This window comes from Poecilia reticulata, chromosome 21 (genome assembly GCF_904066995.2).
Source record: "Poecilia reticulata chromosome 21, P_reticulata-male-v2, whole genome shotgun sequence".
Taxonomy (NCBI): Eukaryota; Metazoa; Chordata; class Actinopteri; order Cyprinodontiformes; family Poeciliidae; genus Poecilia; species Poecilia reticulata.
Genome location: NC_088850.1, coordinates 5542532 through 5564629, shown reverse-complemented (window position 1 = coordinate 5564629; position 22098 = coordinate 5542532). Strand labels below are relative to the sequence as shown.

The following is a 22098-nucleotide window of genomic DNA, read 5'->3' as shown; positions in this document are numbered from 1 at the left end:
ATTGATTGTGAAAAACGCTGCTGCTCCTGACGAGCCGCCGGATGTTAATGAGGAGGTAAAGAGGGAAGCTCGGGCTTCCTGGTGATTTTAAAAGCGACGTGAATATGGAAAACCGGGAGGGAGAGTGACTGGCACACGACTTAAAAGTTCATCCTGCACCTGCGTGGCGTCGTTCTGATATTTGACTGGGAAAAGCCCAACTTTCACAGCTGCTTAAAGGTTTTGTCTAATTGACAGCGGATGGGCAAATTTATATCAACACATTGCCGCAACGTTGCTTTGGTGTGTGCCAACCCCTCAGCGCTCACCGGGGAACCTGCGCTCGGCACACACACCTCTCAGGTTGGGGGGCTTGTTAACATAACTTCAGTCAGACGCTTCCGTTTAAAATGTATTTAAAGATTTAATTCCTCCAGTTTAAGAAATCCCCGACTCTAGCGAGAGGAGCTGATTAATGCAGCCGAGGCTGTCACACAGGCTACAGGCGGAGGGAATATAAAAAAAAAATACAATGTTTTACTGCCAAGGCAAAACGGAGCTCAAATGTAAATAGCAGGGAGATCGACAGAGAGGGATTTTTTTTGTGTTTATAACGCTTCAAAACCCGCCTCAACCCTGCGAGACACCGGAGACACGCAGACACACACCGACGTTAGCGAGCCGCCTCGCTGCCTCAGCGGGGCTTTGATCAGACGGAACCTTTTATGGGGAATGACTAGTGAATGCACCCGCTGCTGTCACTACAAATCTGGCTCACGGAGAGCGAGAGGAAGCGGGGAGGCGAGGAGGGAGGCTGCGTGTTCCGCGCGGTGATGGGAGGCAGGGAGTCGGGGAGAGAGAGTCGGAGTGCAGCGGTGACTTTCATCTCGTCCTAGCCGGCTCACGCAGGGCGGCACCTGCTGAAAGCTGCACTTAACTTCCTCCACCTGCTTAGGTGTGTGTGTGTGTGTGTGTGTGTGTGTGTGTGTGTGTGTGTGTGTGTTGTTGAACAAGTTGTTAAGCAGAGCCGTACTGTACCCGGGTGTCAAACTCATTTTCATTTTGGGCCATAACAAAAATCTGAATACTCTTAAAGGGCCGGAATTTATTGATACAACCCATTAAGTTGTTAAAATATCAGTAAACAGTTGTTAGTTGCAGCATTGAAGAAGTGTTTCTTAAAATTAAATGATATTGAACATCTTTTCCAGGATTTTTTGTGTTTTGTTTTTTTATAAATATTTGTAAGGAATTTTTAGCTAATGCAGGGGCGGTCCTAGATTGTTTGGTGCCCTGGGCGAACTGGGGCAGCAGGGGGGCTAATGTATGATGTTAAATGTGACTATTAATCGCCGTATTGATCACGGACTATAAGTTGGCATCAAGTAAGGCAGCAGTCACTTAAAACCAATTTTGAAAGAAATTTGCAGAAAAAATCTGAATAAAACATATGGATCTGTTGATTTTGTGAATTTTGCAGATTTGTACAAAACAGGAGGGATTTATTGATGTAATAAATACCAATAAATTGTTTTTTTTGTTTCAGCATTCAATATGTGTTTCTTAAAATTAAATAATATTGAACATCTTTTCACACCGATCAGTCCCTCTGGTATTTTGTGATTATTTTTGTGTATTTTTTTTAATTTGCAATCAAAATCACCAATTTTGTGGTGTTAATTTAGAAATATTTATAAGGAACTGTATGATTAGAGCAAATGTGACTTTATTCATTGCTGTATTGATGACGGACTACAACTTGACATCAAATGAGGCAGCAGTCACTTAAAACCAATTTTGAGAGGAATTCACAATAAAAATCAGGAAACAAATGTGTGGATCTGTTGATTTTTCGTGAATTTATTGATGTTATGTGGCGTATCGAGGGCCACATAAAAATCTGTGGCAGACTAAAAGCTATAGGCCACACCCCTTAACTCAACTTTTATACTCGCAAGTGAAAATGGCTGAAAACAGATGTGCATTTATACTTGAAAAGCAGAAGTGGAGCCTTCTGCACAACAAATAAGAATACAGCAAGTGGTTTCTGGACGGTAAGCCAATAGCAAAACACTTGCCTTTTCCAGCAGCCATTGTACACCGGTAAAACCAGCTGACCAAACATGCTGGAGCTCAGCTTGGGTTGCTAGGTAACGGACTGTGCAAACTGACATTCAAAGGTTTTTGAAATAACTCATTTTCCAGACACCAAAAATGATTAACTTATTGTTTTTTCCCACTTTTTTCCAGGGCTTTAGCTGTTTTTAGGAGCTGCGGAAATCCAAATGGAAGTATTTAAAAAGTGCAAATTGTGAATTTTGTATAAATCTAAATCTACCAGGAGGATGAACAATTTTGCATGTAAACAAAACATCTGTATGGATGAATATAAGTAAATAATTCCTTAATATTGATTAAAAACAACTTGTTCCACTGGCAGCTTATTTCACTCTTTGTCTCATAAGAGAAAGAATCTCCCACTGGAACTGGATGTTTTTAATCCCTAATTATTGACTTAAGACAAACTCCTCTGTCCTGCTGAAACGTTACTTTTAAGTTAGTTTTGTTTTCCTTCATGTGTTATTGTGTTTCACGTTATGCACCAGAAACCAGATCAAAAATACTTGGTAAGATTTTGTGTTTTATTGATTTTTGTGTAATTTTTACTTTTGTTTTAAGAAATAAGTACATAGATCAGCTTAATTATTATTTTTTTTACAGGATTTAAAATCTTTTGTTTGGTTACTACTGTAATAATCTTTGTAGGAGTAAATATTTGATGTAATTTAAACTGTGCTTTTGAGGCTAAGGGGCCATCTTTGAGTTGTCTGATTTAGTTATGTTTTGACCACATTTGTGTAATAATGTCTCTAAGTGTTAGGATGGGTTTAAGTGTGTATTCACATTAGTTGTCCTCTGAAACGCGTTGAATTATGGTGTAATTGTGTCATACCTGGTTGTTGTTGTGAACATTATAATCTGTATTATCAGGAAGAACCAGTAAATCCAGACTGAGGCCGGTTGTGGGCCTTCTTCATCAGGCACTCCTTACCTGACATCACCGACATCAGTACACAATTTTCTTCTTTTAAATACAACTTCCAGTAAAAAAAACAACATAAAGTATACTTCTAATATCTTTTTGTTTTATCTTTATGTTAATGGTGTTTATTGGGAGCTGAATACGTTTGTTGTTATTTATTCAAAGCAAATTTGTGTATTTATGCGGATTATTTTGGTAAATCATAACAACATCCTGATTATTCACATTTTCAAAGTTTGGTTCATTTAACTTAAATTTTATTCAGCACATAATTATGAAGTGGAAGGAAAGGAATGTGTGATTTTAAATTTTAGTTTTGTTTTTGATGTGTTTGCAGTTGTTCCAGGAAAAAGTTTCCATTTTCAGATGGACTGAACTGCGTCCCATTAACGTTTAACACTTGATATGTTGATTTACAACATAATTCTTCTTTCACTCCTCTATATTTTTATCTCTACCCTTTGTGATGATATTTTGCTCACCAATCTTCTCTAGAACATTTCTGAGACCTTTACAAAACATCTGGATTAACACTGAGGTTAAATTACACCCAGATGTTTCTAGTGCAAATATCAAAATCAATACTATCTTACAAATAAATTTTAGTTTCACTAGCAGATTATTTACATTACAGCAAGATTTGTTTCCTATGTTCCATCCATCCATTTTCTTGCACCCTTTTTCCCCTCAGTGGGGTTGGGGGGGGTGCTGGTGCCCATCTCCAGCCAACGTTTCGGGCGAGAGGCGGGGTCACCCTGGACAGGTCGCCAGTCTGTCACAGGGCAACACAGAGACACACAGGACACACAACCATGCACACTCACACCTAGGGACAATTTGGAGAGGCCAATTAACCTGACAGTCATGTTTTTGGACTGTGGGAGGAAACTGGAGTACCCGGAGAAAACCCACCATGCACAGGGAGAACATGCAAACTCCATGCAGAAAGACCCCAGGCCGGGAATCGAACCCAGAACCTTCTTGCTGCAAGGCAACAGCTCTACCAACTGCGCCACTGTGCGGCCCGTTTCCTATGTTATAAGTTAAATATTCTGCCAGTGTAACTAGAACTTTTTCATCAATATTAAGGAATTATTTATCTAAAATAAGCTCATATATATCTTCCTTAATTCAAGAATACTAAGATGTTTTTGCAGTGAAGACGATTTGCAAAAAGCAAAACAATTGCACTAAATCATTAAGAACAGGCATCAAATATTGTGGATTCATCATGAAAAAGTTAAAGGTGTATAAATAGGTTTTATAAACTTTATAGTTTTACATTGACATCAAAGTGCAGAAAGACACAAAATTAAACACAAATCTGTTTTTAACCTCCTTTGTTTTCTTTTCCACAAAGTTTCAGATGAGTTTGGATTTCAAAACAGATTTCTGGATATAATTGTGCAGATTTTGGTACCAGTAGCAGAATGGGTCCATTTGTCGAGTCTTGTGGACGATACCCTAAAACATAAATTCCCTGATTTTATTTGCTAAATGAGCACAGGAATCAGTTACTTTCACAATATGACAAACAGAGTCATGTTGTCCTTTTATTTAATTGAGAATAGGCCTATGTTGATTTGCCTCAGGAGTAAATTAGATTATTTATTGATTAATCTGTTTTTTTTCTTTCAATTTAAATGACTGCAAATAAAACAGAAAGCCAGCTTCATGAAAAAAAACTAAAATAAATAATTTTAGCCTCCTGTTTTCTTCTTCAGAAGAAACATGAACACATCCCTCCGTAGTTTGTGCGGCGCTCGGCCCTGCAGGTGCGTATAAATCAGAAACACCTCGAGCATCGAAGCGTGGATTCAAACAGGCGAGCTGTGGCAGAAACTACCAATCCGGCTCCGATCGGAGCCGTGATCCGCGCACGCTTCATGGATTCTGGAGGGAACTTTGGCATCTTCCACAACCGGCAAAACACACGTAAACATCCAGCCGCACAAATGTTGGACACTAACTTATACACAGGTGGATGTGTGAGGAGCAAGTGGATTATGAGCAACGGTAATTGGCTGCCCAGAGAAGCTGCACCGTGTGTGTGTTGGAGTGTGTGTGTGTGTGTGTGTGTGTGTGTGTGTGTGTGTGTGTGTGTGTGTGTGTATTGAGAGGAAGCTCTGTCCGGAGTTCATTATGTTCTCATAACGGTCAGTTAGGGTTGTCCGCCAGGCTCAATCTCCTGTCGGGATTGTAAATGTTATCGATCAGACAAACACGCCGCATCCATAATGAGAGCCAAGACACTTCTCACACACTCTCTCTCTCTCACACACACACACTCACACACACACACTAAAACACAGGTACAACTCATTAGAAGCCATACACACTCATAGACATATCCTCATTAACACTCCCGAGTCACACACACTAAACATCCACACATATCCAGTTGTCAGCCAGCACACACACACACACTCACTGATTTAGTTGAGTGAGAGATGGTGTATGTGTGTGTGTGTGATTGTGTGAGTGTGTGAGTTAAGGATAGAGGGACACAAAATGTGGACATGAATGTTGTGTGTGTGCATGAGCATCTGTGTTTGTGTCTATATTGTGAAAATGACATTTCCTGTTTGTGTGTTTGTGCCCGAACATGTTGTATATGTGTGTGTGTGTGTGTGTGTGTGTGTGTGTGTGTGTGTGTGTGTGTGTGTGTGTGTGTGTGTGTGTGTGCAGCAGTCTGTCAGCCCCGGCGTCTCGTGTCAGGGCGAGAGGCAAGACATTAACAACTTCTGTCATACTGCTGACAAAATGGTGGCAGAAGATTTCCCATGGTGCCCTGATGACTGCTGGCGTTTGTCAACAAGCCCTGTCACCGCGGCGATGAGGGGAAGGCGGTGAGGTGGTGGGGATAAAGGAGAGGGGGAGGGTTAGTGACAGGCCCCGGACCCGTTCCCATGAGCACCGGGGGAAAGAGAGAGGTGTGTGAGCGAGTGTGTGTACATGTCAGAGTGTGTGTGTTGTGAGGGGAATGGGAAATTTGGGAGGAAGATGAGGAGGGGAGGGTTGTCTCTCAGCAGCCTTCATACAGAGACTATGAAAAACCCCCAAAATGAGCTGTCACTGCAATTCCCAGGATGCCTTGCTGTTTAGCATAGCAGCAACTCGAACGTTGTGTGTGTGGGCCGGTAAGCTCATAGGCTAACACACACACACTTACACATACTTACACACACACTCTCACACACACAGATAATTAAGCAGAGCAGAAGCTCCCCCTGACGCGAGGCAGAGCTCATCTGCATTTTGGCCTCCGGCGCGCAGTTAGGAGCAACGCCTGATAGAGGGAGAGAGAGAGAGGGCAAGAGAGAGAGGGATAGAGGGAGAGGGAAAGAAGGAGAGAGAGGGTAAGGAGCCAATTAGCCAGCTGGATGGATGAGTGACTGACAGCACTCTTGACACACTGCTATCCAGGCTGTTCTGTTGCTCACACACCTTCCATCCAGCGCTCCCTCCTCTCCCTGCCTCATGCTGAGCTGCGGTCTCTTCTTCTTGCTCGCATCCTGCGCTCGGCTCTGCAGGAGCCGCAGCGCAGTCCCTTGCAGGACTTAAATATGTCCCATGACCTTGTCCAATGAGAAACCTGCTCAGCTTTTACGCACCGACATCTGAAGGTTGATCCATTCTGAACCCAAGACGTCCTGGTACCGTAAGACGGTATATGTGCAAAAGGTTCATTCATGAAATCAGTCAGGTAGTAAAATAAACCTGCATTCACACCAGCAGCTAGCTGGTTTCCGTTGCAAATGTGCTCAAAACTTTGTCAAAAAATATAATTTCATATTTATGGTTACTCCATTAAATAAGAAATACAATTAAAATCACACGTGAATCAGCTGTTTCACCAGGATAAGTCATTAGAAAAACATCCTCCTGCTTCTTCCTGTTGTCTTCTTCGTATTTTCCGCCAGTAGTAACTTCCGGTTGTTGGTCACGTGACTTGTTTGATGCGAAAAAAGTGGTTCCATTGCAGTTTTGCGAATTACACTAATTAACATACAGCCAAAAAAATAAATAATAAATCCCCACCTCATCCTATCAGAAAACAGAACCCAGAACCTTCTTGCTGCAACTACACATATAAAACAAATTAGACATATAAATGACTCAAAAAGAGGTATTTTATACTTTGTTTGAACTGGAAAAGCTTAGAGCTTGGATTTTTTCCTCATGGTTGGCTTTGCATCCTCCCAGATATGTGGGAACAAGTTTGTAGATCTAATTAATGTGTCTTCTACAGCCTCAAAGTTGGTCAACTTAGTATTAAAGCATATTATGAATGAGACGTCACTGAACATCTCATTCATCTCAGTGGTTTTGGAAATGTAGTGGAGCTTGCTTGGTTTTAAATGCTGTAACAATCCTGAAACTGTCCAAATATTCCAAAAAACCATCTAAGAACCTGATTCTTGGTCTTTATCTGACACCTAAAGCAGATATTTATGAGAGAGTGAAGAATCTGCAGGATGTCCAGCTGGTGTTTCCAGGATGAATAGTTAGACAGAAGCAGCAGAGGTTGTACAGCATTATAAATACGTTGATACAATAGATAACAATTTGAGGACGTCTGTGTTAACACAAGCATCTATATTCTTATCACTGTCTTTTCCTCTTAATCTGGAGTCAATTCAAACTTTTATTTAATTGTTGGTTTAATGAATTAATAGCTTGAAACGAAACCCTATACCTGGCTGAAAAGTTACTCTGAAGTTAGTTTTGTCTTATTTCAAGTGTGCTAACATATTTTCAGTATAACTGAAATACTTGGTAACATTTTGGGTTTTTGCAGTGGTGACAGCCAGTTCTGGGACGGTTCACCACTTTTCCTGGCTTTCATCATTTCAGGACAACATGAATCTCCCTGTGACGCCCTGGAGTCACTTTCCCCTGTTTTACAGATCAGCCTAGTTGTCTTTAAAGAGTACAAGTTCTGCAAAATTCACAATTAGTACACTTTCATACTGAGTTCCTACTGCTTCTACAAACAGCCCAAGTACTTAAAAGGAAAAGCCAAAACTGATTTTGGAAATAATTTGGTGTCAAGAATGTAACCCGTTTCAAAAACCTCTGGAATGTAACGTCACAAATCAGCAGGCTCTGCCTGTTACCTAGCAACACAAGCTGAGCTGTACAATGGCTGCTGGAAAAGACAAATGTTTTGTTGTTGACTTATCATCCAGAAACCACTTGCTGCGTTCTTGTTGGTTGTGCAGGAGGCTCCACTTCTGCTTTTCAAAGATGTACGATTGTACAATTGTGAACCTGTTTTCAGCCATTTTCACGTGTGAGTGTAAATGTGGAGTTAGGGGGTGTGGCCAGCCGTTTTTGTTGTTAAAAGAAACTGATTTAGAAATATTTTCTTTTGCCTGACTTTGTTTTTTGATATTTATATGAATAATTGTCATTTTGGTCCTTAAAATACCGAAATTACCACTTAACTTTCTATTTTATGACTTTATGAAATGATTGATAAATTCACGAGTTAGTCAGTACCGGAGTGAACATTTTACCAAACAATCTTTTACTGTCACTTGAGTAATTTCTTGGAAGGCAACTTTTTATTTCTACCTGAGCAAAAATATGTTGAAGTAGTGCTACACTGACTTGAGTTCAATTTTTGGGGTACTCTGCCAGCCCAAAAATTCAAAAGCTGTTATCCTCATTAAATAAAACAGTTATTTGAAAACTGAGGACAAACAGAATCTGTGCAATAATTTGCAGATCTTTTAGTTTCCCTCTTCTGATCGCCGGATGCTTCACGAGGTGTTTACTATAAAACGCTGAAGACACTCTCTCCGCTGAGATGCGTATGTAGCATGCATTGAAGCCTGGAGTCTGTAAACGGATCATCAGGGCCGCCATAAGGTTGTGATGTCATAACTATACAGACTTTGCCCTGAGCCATGCCCCAAGCATTGCTGCCAACTTCCACGCTTCCTCACCAGATTTAGCAACTTTTTCAGACCCCTTCTTCAAAAAAAAAAAAAAAAAAAAAAGCTGTGACAAATATAGTGACTTTTTGGACAAGGCTGAGCTGCGATTTTTTTCATACGTGGGAACCAGCGGTACCACCCTGTGAGCTCAAAGACTCTGCTCGCTGCTTCAGGCACACCTGGCTCTGAACTCTGATAAGCCAGCGACAGAGAGGCAGCGTGTTCAGGTGGCCGTATGCCAGCTGACACCGAGATGAAGGAGCAGAACATGTGCAAATATGTGCAAACATGTGGAGCATCGGTAGCCAGAGGCTGTGCTCTCTGTGAGGGACAAAGACACGATTCTGTCCAGTTTAAGATTTTCTTTGTAAATATACAAGACTGAAACTGTTAAAGATCTTGTCTGACACCTCGGAAATGTCATTTAGCATCTAAGATTTTCTGATTTTATGTTAAAAAAACAAACAAACTCTGGGATCATGACGGAAAGTTAGAAAGGCGTCTTTGGATAATAAAAAGAAAGGTTTGCTCGTTTTTGTCTTTAAATGTTGTCAAATGTATCAAAGAAATTAAAGAGAAGCGGCTGAGCGGGGTGGTCAGTCCTCGCAAAGTTTGGAGCATGATAATAAAAATGTAATAAATCGATAATTGTGACAGAACAAAGAAGAAGTTTGGAGTTGATTGATACACGGACAGATGAGATTCCCCGAGTTAACCCAGTGCGCCCCTCTACCACCATTAGTTTGCAGTGTTTTATTATAACAAAACGTGTTTATTATTATTAACGCTTTGGTGCAAAAAAAAAAAAACTGATTGAAAATGTATATAGATTCATTTACTGCATGTTTATGTCTGTTCAGGCTCAGATGGAACGGCACTGAAAGCGGCCCTTTAAACCATTCAGACACCAATCAGATGACTGATTACCCCGCGATAATAACTCAATAGTCCATGGAAAAACCGCACATAAGCTGTATTAAAGCAGAAAGTACGGCGGCCACCGTAAAAATGGCTTACAGTATCAATTATGCCGCATGAACTGATCAGTAGATTATTGCCAGGGAACGCAAAAGAAAAAAAATCCTCATGTCCCCTGGAGGGCTCCGTAAAAAACAAAAACATCTGTAATCTAATATCGCTTTTATTTATTTGATTTCACTTTAAAGATGGTCACAGGGTGCTGCGCGGTCGGCTACAGAAAACGACAAGGATAGAAACCAAACGTGTCATTTTATTTTATAACTTTTAACGAGGAAAGATGCGGCGGCGATGGACGGCAGCCGTTAATCACAATGACTGGCAGCCCTCGGTGTAACCGCGGATTTGCAGCGAACAATTTTCATAAGGTAAGAAGATTAACATTCATATACTTTATAAGTATGTGTAATTACAAATATATAAAATATAACATTGGAGAAGGTCAAACCGTTGGTAACCATGGAGATAATGTCGCACCGTCATATAGCCTAGCATGTATGGAAAAAACTGGTTAGCATCTCGTCTTCTGTACGTTTTTAATGCCTCTCCGGTTTAAGGGGAAACGCTGTTTATGACATAGTGACATAAATAATGTGGTGTGAATTCAGGGAGAGTCGGTAATTCGATCAGCACATCCGGAGGGAGGAGGTATGGGTCGGTTTCTAAGCTAGCTGCTTCCAGGCTTTATAAATATCACCGTCTATGAGCCCCAGCCAGACGTGTTAGGCTCACAGACAAATTAGTAAGACTTGAACAAGAAGAAACCATGAATAAACTGGAAAAAAACAACTTTGGAAAACCAGTTTCTCTGTTCAGTACTCCCGTCCCTCATGGCGCCTGAATGATTAAGTGACGTAGTTGCAAAAGGTCAAATAGTCCGGTGGCTTTATATGAAAAAGGATCGAAAATAGGCCATTATTAGTGCCCCTTATTATGACGTTCGCCCTATTTTGCGGAAAATACAATAGTCAAAATTTGCAGCAAATAAAGAGAAATTGATTGAGATGCTTCTCTACGTTCCATGATTGTGGATAAAGCATGTCAGGGTTTAGAATAACCCCCAAATTATACCCGGCTGCATGTCAAAGCGAAGCAAACTTAAGTCAACAGATAAATCCTCATTTATGTAACAGAATCAAATAAACAGATAAAGTTATATATTTTCAGTTTGTGGCAGACTGAAAATTATTCACATTTTCTGTTCTCTTATTTTCAAGACAATGCAGGATGCCGCCTCTCGCATAAATGACAGAACAGCCATGTTCCTGACCTCCACTAGTAGACACGGAGACGCTCACATCAACAACATTTGATGTAGTTAGGACGATTGTTGTCCAATGTTTTTGGAATTTGGAGAAGTTTAACATATATAAGCCATGTAGGTGATGCAGTAAGCATTTGAAGGTTACATTTGGTCAAACCAAAACAAAACGAGCACATCATTTCTAACACAAAAGCATGGTAGTGGCAGCGTCATCCTGTGAGTTTTGAAATATGTTGAAAATTTCTCTAATTTTGAACCATTTTTTTTGTGTTTTTGTTTACTTTGTTTGATCCGTTGTCTTCTGGCTGGAGCTACGAAACTTCCTGCTGTAAGACGGCTGTGCGAGGAGCGGCACAGGTGATTCTTAAATTCAGGATTTTTAAAGACACCAGCAGCAGAATTACTCCCGCCTTTCAAAAATAGCGATGAAAGCAGTTTATAATCTTTGTAAAACATCTAAAATAAATGGATGCAAAAAGTAAAAAAAATAGACTTTGTATTGGTGATTTTTATTTTTTTATTTTTTTACACGATCCAGTCATGTAATTCCAGGATGCCGCCTTGAAATTTATGAAGAAATCAGGTTGTCTTTTTGTTGATGCAGAGATTCTTTTTTTTTTGTATCGCTAATCCATCCAGATCCTCCAATTCATGTGAATCCTGACAGCCGGGATGTTTTACAAATACATCATAACATGAGAGAAAAATCTAAACCGAAAGAAAACAAGGACCAACACAAACAACGTCTCTGCTGTGATCCCGATCTGATCTCTTTAAAGATTTCATTTTCTCAACAGAAACCTGCAAAACAAAGTCTGAAGTATTTTAAGTTTGCGGTTTAATTTTGCTGCGTCGCCTTCTTTTGATTGTTCAGGCGCGGATCCAAGTCTCTGCCAACAAAATTAAACCACTCAAAGTGTGTGTGTGACGAGAGACGTTTGGTTGTGTTTTTGAGGAGACGCCGAAGCCTCACAGTTCTAGTCAGGCAGTGACAGGCGCAGGCAACAAGAGAAGGAAGTGACTCCGGTTCTGCAAACTGTATGCTAATTTCCTACAAGACACCAAAACACAGCGAGCGGCGGATGCTGGATGCGTGTGGGCGGAAGCGAACGTTTAGAAAGAGATGTTTTGCTGTTGGGAGACAGGAACGGGACGGAACGGGAGGCCTCATGTGGAGCTGCAGCAGCTTCCATGTTGGCCCACGAAAGAAAAGACGCCCCGAAGAACGGAGGGGAAGAAAAGACGCCCCGAAGAACGGAGGGGAAGAAAAGACGCCCCGAAGAACGGAGGGGAAGAAAAGACGCCCCGAAGAACGGAGAGGATGGAGGCGGAGGAGTCAGAATGTCACATCAGTGATGCTCTGCAGAAAACGTCACATAGCCAGATTAATCCCACAGACCTTAACTAATAAGATAAAGAGTTTAAGTATTGAATTTATTTGTCGTTGATTCAGTACCTAAAAATAAATAAGCAGATAAATCAATATTTCTGCATGGAGAAAAGGCAATAAAATGAAAAAAAAAAAACTTAAACTCACAATACAGTGAATTTAAGATAAAATTCAGTAAATAAACAGATGGATAAAGTTATCTTTATGCATGGAATAAGTGAAAAAAGAACCCTTAAAATCAGCAATACATGTAAAATAAATAAATAAATAAAAATACATGTTTATGCATGAAAAAGGGCAATATAAGAGCAATAATACATTTACATTAAAAGAAAATAAAGTGAAATAAAAATTCACAAGTAAAGGTATGTTTTTGCAAGGAAAGAAGACAATGAAGACGTAATACATTAAAATTAAAATGCAATAAATAAATCTGTTTATAATCGGGAAAAAGCAACAAAAAACATTTAAATTAAAATGAGACAAAATGAAAAGTAAAAAGGAATATAGAATAAAATCAGTACAGAATAGAAAAACAAGGTAAATCAAAATAAAATGTGTAAATGTTATATATTATTCAAAATAAAATGTAATACTTTCATTAATTAACGATTCCTTTAAATTGAGTACGGAGGAAATTATTTTGAAATTATACTTATTAAAAAAACATGTTTTAATTGTGTGATATTTATGTTTTAAAATGACAAAAAAGACTCAAAGTGAGTTTAAAAACATATTCCAGACGTCTGGCATTAAAAGCAAACGTCCAGCGGATGAAAAGAAGAAACCAAACGATCCAGAGCTGCAGAACAAAAACAGAGTTTACAACTTTGCTGCTTTTTTCCCCCTTCAGGCCACAAAACGCTGCAAAGACGAGAAAGATCAACTCTTCCGTCAGTCACAAGAGTTTTTAACAACAAATCAACAACGATGACCAACTTTGAGGTACAAAGACACATTTTGAAATCCCAGTTTAGATTAGACTCATTTACTGGACTCATACAGTTAAATATAAGAGCAATGAATGAATTAATGTTACTCTGAACAGAGGACACAAAATCCTACCGACTATTTTTGTCTAGTTTCTAGTGAAAATATCTTAAGACACTTGAAATAAGAAAAAACTAACATAAAAGTGGCTTTTCAGTAGGAAATAAGAGCTTGTTTTAAATAATTCCTTAATATTGATGAAAAAGTTCCAGTTCCACTTATAACAAGACATTTTCTCCATGTTACAAGTGAAATTATCTACCAATGTAATCAAGATTCATGAATTATTGACTTAAAACAAGCTCCTATTTAGTTTTGTCTTATTTTAAATAAGACGAAACGAGAAGCTAAAGCAGAACTACTTGTTGAGATTTTGTGTTTTTGCAGTGCATCATTTACATCATTAACGTGGTGATAATGAAGATTCAACAGGTGTTTATTTCACATCCCACCAGATTGACTAGAACTTTTTCATCAATATTCAAGAATTATAGACTGAAAACAAGCTCCTATATCTCCTAGAAAAGTTACTTTTAATTTAATTTAGTTTTATTTTAAGTGCACTAAGATCATTTGCACTATAAATTAGAGCAGAACGACTTGGTAAGGTTTGGAGTTTTTGCAGTGAGGATGTTAAAGTCATGTTTACCTGCTTGTAGCTGCCCAGGCGGCTAAATAAGAACAAATGTCAGCAAGAAAAACGCTTTTACCCGACTGCAGCAGCAGTTTTTTCACATTTTGTCTAAGTTTTTATTTGTATCTTCTTTCTTTCCCTTCCCACTTAGTGTATGAGTGAGAATGACGGGTTTCATTTTAAAGCTTCTCTGAATGTCATTAAAAGCCGTAAATAAGTCAGATTTAGCTTCTCGGCTCTCTGGTAACATACATGGATGCCTTTGGTTGTTTTGGGACGAAACTGAAACATTTGAATAGTTTCTCCTCTTTGATGCGTCTTAAAAAAATGTCTTTAAACTTCAAGGTACTTAATAAATCCAATTTAATGAGTTTTCATGCAACATCTGGATATATTCACTAACAGTCCTGCAAAAACACAAAGTATTACCAAGTATTTTTGGTTTAGTTTCTAGTGCAAATATCTTAGTACAAGTGAAATAACTTGAAGTAAATGAATATTAAGGAATTATTCACTTAAACAGTCGTCTTTATCCTGCTGAAAAGTTACTTTTAAGTTACTTTTATTTCAGGTTTACTAATATATCTGGACTAGAAACTAGACCAGAGATACTTGGAAGGATTTTGCGTTTTTGCAGTGAGAAGTTTATCAAGTATTTTCTCCTTTGTTGCTTTGTAAATTTAAACACAAATTCCAAGCATAACGTATTTTCAAAAAGAGGTGTCTTTAAAGGTTTGTGCAGCTGTAAAATGTTATTTTGTAGGAGTCGGGTCAAAGATAACGGTTTGGACTTGTGACCTCTGCTCTGAGGGAAACGCAGCAAAGAAAATACAGAGAGTCTGATTTGTTTTCCTTCAGATGTCGCCGACCTTCAGGTCAGAAAGTCGAACCGAGACGTCGTCGCTCTGAGTCGACTTCTCCTGCAGTAGAAATTACAGCTGCGTTACGTTCTGTGACAGAATTAATCCGGCTGGTTTGGAGACGCAGCGCTGCGCGTCTTGGAGGAAGAGAGTGGGGAGTAAATCCTTTTCTTCATCATTACCTCCTCTCTGCCACTGCCCTCACCTTAATTAGTCTCAGAGCTGCTCACCCGGCCAGAATCCTGCCTCATCCGCCCCTCCTTCATCCCCATCCCTCCCTCCTCATCTCTTTCACCTCCTCGTCTTTCTTTCTTCCTCTGCTCTCTCTTTTTCCTCCAGCGATTTCCACACTTCCTCTGTCTCCCTCCCTCGCCGTGCTTCATCTTCGTCTCGGTGGAAATTGACTGAAATACCAAACCCCTAACCCTCACAATATCAACAGCTGTGCAGCTCTCTCTCTCTCACACACACGCACACACACACACATGGCACAAAGAGTTTAATGTTGGTAAATACCACACACACACACACACACACTCCAGCAAACATACGTGTCTGCTCCAGGCTCGGCAGCTATAAATACGGAGGATTGCAAAGAGAAGGAAACTCGGTTAAAAAGTTAAGTGGGGAAAAAAGCGGCGCAGAGAGATTGACACCCCGACGTCTCAGCTCTCTAGAGGCTAAATTAGGAGATCCACGGCTCCACACACACTCTGACAGACACCTTGAGTCAATGCACATCCTCACAGACTCCCACTTTTAAACTCTGTGTGTGTGCGGGTGTGTGTGTGTGTGTGTGAGGATGACATGTCAGTCTCCATGGTCTCCGGCTCAGCAGTGAAGGCCTCTGCAGCGTCCCTGTTTTCCCTTCACCGGCTGAATGCTGATGGCCGCTGGGACCTCAGCACTCTGCCAGCAAGTTTCCCTTCCTGCTCATTTGTTAGAGGATGGCAGATAATGGGATCTGATTGTTTTATTGGGAGGTATAAGTTCATTTAGGAGCAGGAAGGTGAAAATCTCACATTTTATGTTGCGGCCAAGAGTGACCAGGGCAGATTTCACAAACCAATAAGGATACAGTTCGTCGTAGAGCAATAAATGTCAAGTAATCTTAAGTATGACCAACAGGATTTTACTGCAGGTCAATGCATAAGAAGCATTTACCTGCAAAAGAGTTATCAGTAAAAGTTAAGTCAGTTTTAGTCTGTGCAAGAAAATTCTGCTGCAGGAAAAAGTCACCAAAACAGCAAAATCCAAAGTTCACTGTTCTTAAATTGAGTTTGCATGCATGTCTGGGATATTCATGTTTACATTTCTGAAATGCAAACATGAATTTCAGAAATGCAATAAATAAATAATTGCTTATTTTGTTTACCTTTATCTTTATTTACTTCCTCAGTCACCAAAAATGACGAAAAAATGACTTAAAATGAAAGAATGTTGCTAATCTTTTTTCATTTTTTGATCTTACTCATTTATTCAGTGAGTCAGTCATCAAATAACTAAAAACACTGCAACAATTTAAACAACTTGACTGCAAATTGTTTAAATTTGCAGTCAATAGGTTGATATTTATACACCTATAAACCTGCAGTGGGTAGGTTTATATTTATACCGATCCACCTCATTAGACTAAATTACCCCTTCATAAATCATTTCAACATATAAAACCCCCAAATATTTTACTTATTATGTATGAATAACTACACGGAAACATAAAAGGAAATAAAACTATCCAAAACCAGAGCAAATGCAACACAATTTAAAGTTATTTACTCTTGTAATCATCAAATATCGTCTTTCTCTTCTATTTTTTTTAAACCCATAGTAAGTTTGTGTTTTTATCGTTTCTAATCTTAACCAGGGCTTTATGGTGCAGCAGAAACTGTAGCTCAGTGTTGCTTTCCTGGTTAAAGTCAAATAAGCTTCAGCTGATGCAGAAGCCCAAACCACGCGTGTGGTTTCCGCTTCCTCCTGCAGGGGGTGCTGTTGACATGAATTTTACTCCACTGGATACCCTCTGTTGCTGCAGCTCCCTCTGCGGCCGCTAGATGGCATTCAGGCTCCTTTTTCAGTCCCAGAGCAAAACACGCACCGGATGCGTGGCCGTCTGATTGTCTGCTTCGTTTAGATTTTCATAAAAATGAAGCGGATGAACTCTCACTTCGCTCTCGGTTTACGCTCAGGTCAGACTGCAGCCTTCAGGTGTTACTCATGTACAGTTCTGACTTAAAAAAGAAACAAACTTTTGTTGATAATATGGAAAAATAGCATAAAAATATGTGCTTTTGATCCACTGGAATGAGGAAAATGATCATAAATATTCTTTAAATAGACACAGTGATGAGATTTGTTGCTAATAATGATGCACAATAATGCTGTAATACAATTCAATGTGTGGATGCTGGAGTTTTGTACAGAACTGTCCTATTTAAATACCAAAGCCACACACACACACACACACACTCACACATGCGCATCTGCACACACTGATGCAGAAGCAGACAGGAACCATTGAGCCCATTCTTGCGTAAATCACTTGGCCTCAGGGCTCTCTTAACCCTTTCTCTGTGAGAGTGAGTGTGTGTGGCTGCTTGTGTGTGTGTGTGTGTGTGCACGTCTCAGATGTCCCTTTGAAATGCGGTAATGTTGGTGGACAGTACGGCTAGCTGCTGCGCTGATGCTGCATGGGAGTGTTTGCTAAAGCTGCAGTCAACATTTTGAAAGATCTGCTCGTTTCTGACACATTTTTAGGAACATTCGATTGGAGGAATCAAATATGATGTTTACAACTCATACTTGCGATATTTGAAGTGGTTTGGCATATTTTCCCTCCTTTTTGTAAACTTAAAACAAATCTTAGATGAAAAAATAATGTCTTCAGTACTAAAGACTGAAACTAAAAGTGAATTAACTCGAATTGAATGAACATACTAAACAAATTTAAGATTTTATTCTTTGTCCAAACTGGAAATTATTTTATATCCTGACAAGTTTATGTTTTGTCAGCACTTATTTACCCTAAAATGTGTTTTTTTGTTTTTTTTTGCTCCTTCAGATTATAACTGTACTTTTGTGGCCTTCACAAACTCACAGACTGAGACTTTTATCATTTCTGTTGTACCTAAACCTAAAGTCTCACATGAAGATATAAATAAAGGTTTTACTTTGAGCTTTTAGGGGAAAAAAACAGCCAAAACTGCTAATTTACATCAGCATTTTTGAAAATTGGCCTATCAGAAAGTAAATTCAGCCTGGGATCATTTTAAATTGTGAATTATTTCACCCTTATAGATTTAAATCCACAAAATGTTGCATATTTCCAGTATTTACATTATTTTTATACACTAAAAATAAGACACATTTTCATTCGTCGCTTGTGTTCATGCTTCTTTTTTTTAATTACATCATATAAATAAATATACATAAAAAGCAGACTTCTTCCAGGGAGTTTGGGTCAAGATGGCGGCAATAGCCTCAACTAAAACTAAAACTTTCATAGAAGTCATGAAAGAATACAAAAAGACAAATTCAGAAGAAAATACTGAAAATAATCGGAACAATTTATTATTGTCAGTGAAAGACCAATTAAAACAATGAATGATGGGAGGAGTGATTATACTGTAAATCATGTTCCAAGACGTTATGCAAACCTCTTCAATGATGTTTAAGATGTTAAATAATCCAAACATCATTTTAAGATGGATCAAAATGTTTGAAATAATGATGCATTAACCAAATATCACTGCATCGCATTAAAGGTTGAGAAAGAAGTTTAACAAATCCTCTTTTCCAGAACGTTTAAACGTGAGGAATGATGCAGCAGGTTGTTTTGAAATCTGCCTCCACCTCGTCAGGGTGGAGTCCCACATCCTGCTCAGCCTGGCAGAGGCTGTTTTTTTTTTTTTCACATAAAGGGAAGAAGAAGAAGCAGCAGCAGCAGAGTTTGCTGTGTTGATGGGACGCATGCAGACCTCACCATGTGCAAGTTGTCTGAGGCTTGTTGAACTCCCGTAATGCTCCTATTAGCAGCTTCAGTTAAAATAGCATTTCATCAGGCAGCTGACAAGTGAATTATCCCTCCCTTTACCTCCGTATCTCCCTGCCTCTCCCTCTCTCTCTCTCCGCCTCTGTCTGCCTGCCTCGGTCTCCCATTCTCCCCCCCGGCTCAGTGACAGTAGCCTTAGGCCTGAGATAAAGAGGAGGCGCGGCGCTCGGCGCTCTCACACACACTCTGCAGAACTGAAGTGACATCCTGTCAAAACAATAGTTTACTAAAACAGGAACTTGTGTGTTCTGTCAGACAGAGGCTGAACTTCAACTTTGGGACATATAGATTCGTCTTTCATATCAACACCCCCAACGCCTCCACCGCCACATGCAGGGTGTGTGTGCATGCGTGTGTTTCATTTGGGCCAGCTCGCTTGGATCCCAGCCCAGAATCACAGGGCGTATGTGTAGATAAAAACTCAGAGGACAGTTTAGATACTGTTCATCATACGCACGTCTGTAGTGCTCCAGGGAGGAATTGCCATCGTTGACAAATCTCCACCGTAGCTCGTCTGCGCCGCAGCAGAAATCACTGTCGCTTCCTTTTCTCACTTTAGAAAGCGCGAGTTTTCCTTTCTGCGTTATTCGGAGTTAAAGGCAGCTGAAGTGCATATTTTTACCCAATTCAGAGAAAAAAGCATTTGGAAAAGAGTCTACTCAACTGGTTGAATTATCACTCATTTAATATTTAGAAATTACATCATCAGAATATTAAGTTAAGTGGGAATTTTGGTATTTTATGGATAAAAATGGCAATGATTTGTGTAAGTAACAAAAAAATAAAATCAGGCAAAATAAAATTTTTACAAATCAGTTCCTTTCAATAATATTCATATGAAAACTTATGATGCTAACAAAAACTGCAAGTGTGTCTGAATGTTTGGTTAAAACATGTTTGTTTTTCATTCAGTAGAAAATTTCTGGAAGAGTAAAAATGACTCAAAAGTAAAAAGTAGCCGTCCAAGTAAGAGTAAAAAAGTATTTGGTAAAAAGTTTACTCAAATATTAAGTAACTGGTCAAATTATCACTCATTTAATATTTAAAAATTACATAATTGGACGAACCAGAATATAAAGATAAGTGGAAATTTTCGTATTTTAAAAATCAATATGAGAATAATTCATATAATTAGCATAAAAATCAGAAATTTTACTCAAGAGAAGCGATACTTCATAATAAAATTACTTCAGTGTAGTAGAAATACTCCTAAAAGTACATTTTTTCAGAAATGTTACTCAAGTAAATGTAGCTGAGTAAATGTAACTAATTACTATCCAACTCTGGTGGTTGGTAAACCTGCCTTAATACACTTCAAAAACACAAAATCTTACAAAGTCTTTTTTTATCTGATTGTGCAAATATGTACAAATAAGACAAAACTTACTTTCAAGTAACTTTTCAGCAATAATTTTAAGTCAATGAGTCCTTAAAAAGTTAACATGAGAAAAATGTCTTAAGTGAAATAATCCGCCGGAAGAACCAGCACTTTTAAAAAAATGAATATTTAATATTTGCTTCTTTAAAACGAGCTCTTATCTTGTGTTTAGAGCTCCGAGCTTCAAGTCAAAGCTGATCCAGTTTCCAAGAAAACAACTGAACACCAGCAGAGTTTGGTGTTAACTGGTTACTTTTACTGGAGTAACTTTTTAGAAAAAATTTACTGGATTGTTTCCCCTCTGAATGAAAAACTAAACCTGTCGTTTTTGTTAAAGTTTCATAAGTTTTATATCGAAAAACTTTTTTTCTTTTGCCTGAATCTGTTACTTTGTACTTATGTTATTTATTTAAAAACATATTTTCACTTTGGTCTTTAAAACACCAAAGTTTCCACATAACGTCTGATGATGCAATTTCGCCAAATTTTTGCCCATTTTTTAAAAAATCTTGAGTAATTTTTTTAAAGTGCTACCTTTTCATTTTAATAAAAAGTATGCTCAAGTAGTACTACTTCTACTTGAGTACAACTCTACCATGGTGACCAGATCATATCAGTAACATGGATAAGGTTCCCATCATGTTTAACAATTTCTAAGTAAACGCAACTCTCAAATTATAAATGCCGTCTGTTCTAGAAGACGCTATCTTTAACTTTATCTTGAACTTCAGCTGAAGCTGCAGAGGTTCAGAGGACGTGGCAAACTGGAGGCCTGTGGGCCATATGTGGCCCGATGTAAAGTTTTATGTGGCCCAGAGGGACACATGAATAGAACTGAAAATAACTGTTGTGTGCTTTAATATTTTATCAATCAATTGAAAGCAGTTTTCAATGGAAGTGGATTAGGGCCACACTTTAAATATTTTTACTCAGAATTTTGATTTCTTTTCTTTTTTTTTTTCTTTTTTTTTTTAGAATTTACCAGAATTATTCTGACTTTAATCTCTTAAGATCAAAAGTCGAAATTCTGAGAAAAACAATCAAAATTCTGAAGAAATAAAAAATCAAAATCCTGAGGGAAAAAAAGGTCAAAATTCTGAGGAGAGAGTCAAAATTTTTAACCAAAATTCTGAGGGAAAAAATTCTAAATTCTGAGAAAGAAAAAAAAGAAAATTCTGAGAAAAGTCATAATGGTGACCTTTGACCTCAGAGGATTAAGGCCAGAAACCTTTCCCATAGTTTGTATTCTGCCAAATTACATCAATGTGAAATGATGTTCAGTATTATTTAACTTTAAGAAGAAGTAGCAGAGGCGACTATTTATTCAAGTTTTACAAGTTTATTAAAGGATTTCATCAACACACAGTCGGCTCTGTGAGCCGTTCATAATGTTGATTTAGCCCAAAATAAAAAGGAGTTTGAAGAAAGCATATTAATATGCTAGAACGGCCAAGTCAAAGTCCGGCTCACTCTTCTGGATCTGAAAGTTGAGTTTAAAGTGAAGCGAACTGGATTGCTGCGTTTCCAACAACAGACCTTTAAGTGTTTGTTTGCTGGGTTTCATTAACCTTATTTCGTAATTTGGAGCA

The 22098-nt window shown here is 38.7% G+C and overlaps 1 protein-coding gene across 2 annotated transcripts in view; it reads left to right on the top strand.

Moving 5' to 3' along the window:
- Nucleotides 1–9371: 9371 nt before the first annotated feature.
- Nucleotides 9372–22098, top strand: part of LOC145549695 (uncharacterized) — an 83893-nt gene continuing 71166 nt past the window's right edge. For both annotated transcript variants that reach the window (XM_081602325.1, XM_081602324.1), the window contains exons 1-2: nucleotides 9372–10313; nucleotides 13453–13544. In XM_081602325.1, the coding sequence (XP_081458451.1) occupies nucleotides 13530–13544 (15 nt within the window). In that variant the 5' untranslated portion in view covers nucleotides 9372–10313; nucleotides 13453–13529. The remainder of the gene's footprint in view (nucleotides 10314–13452; nucleotides 13545–22098) is intronic.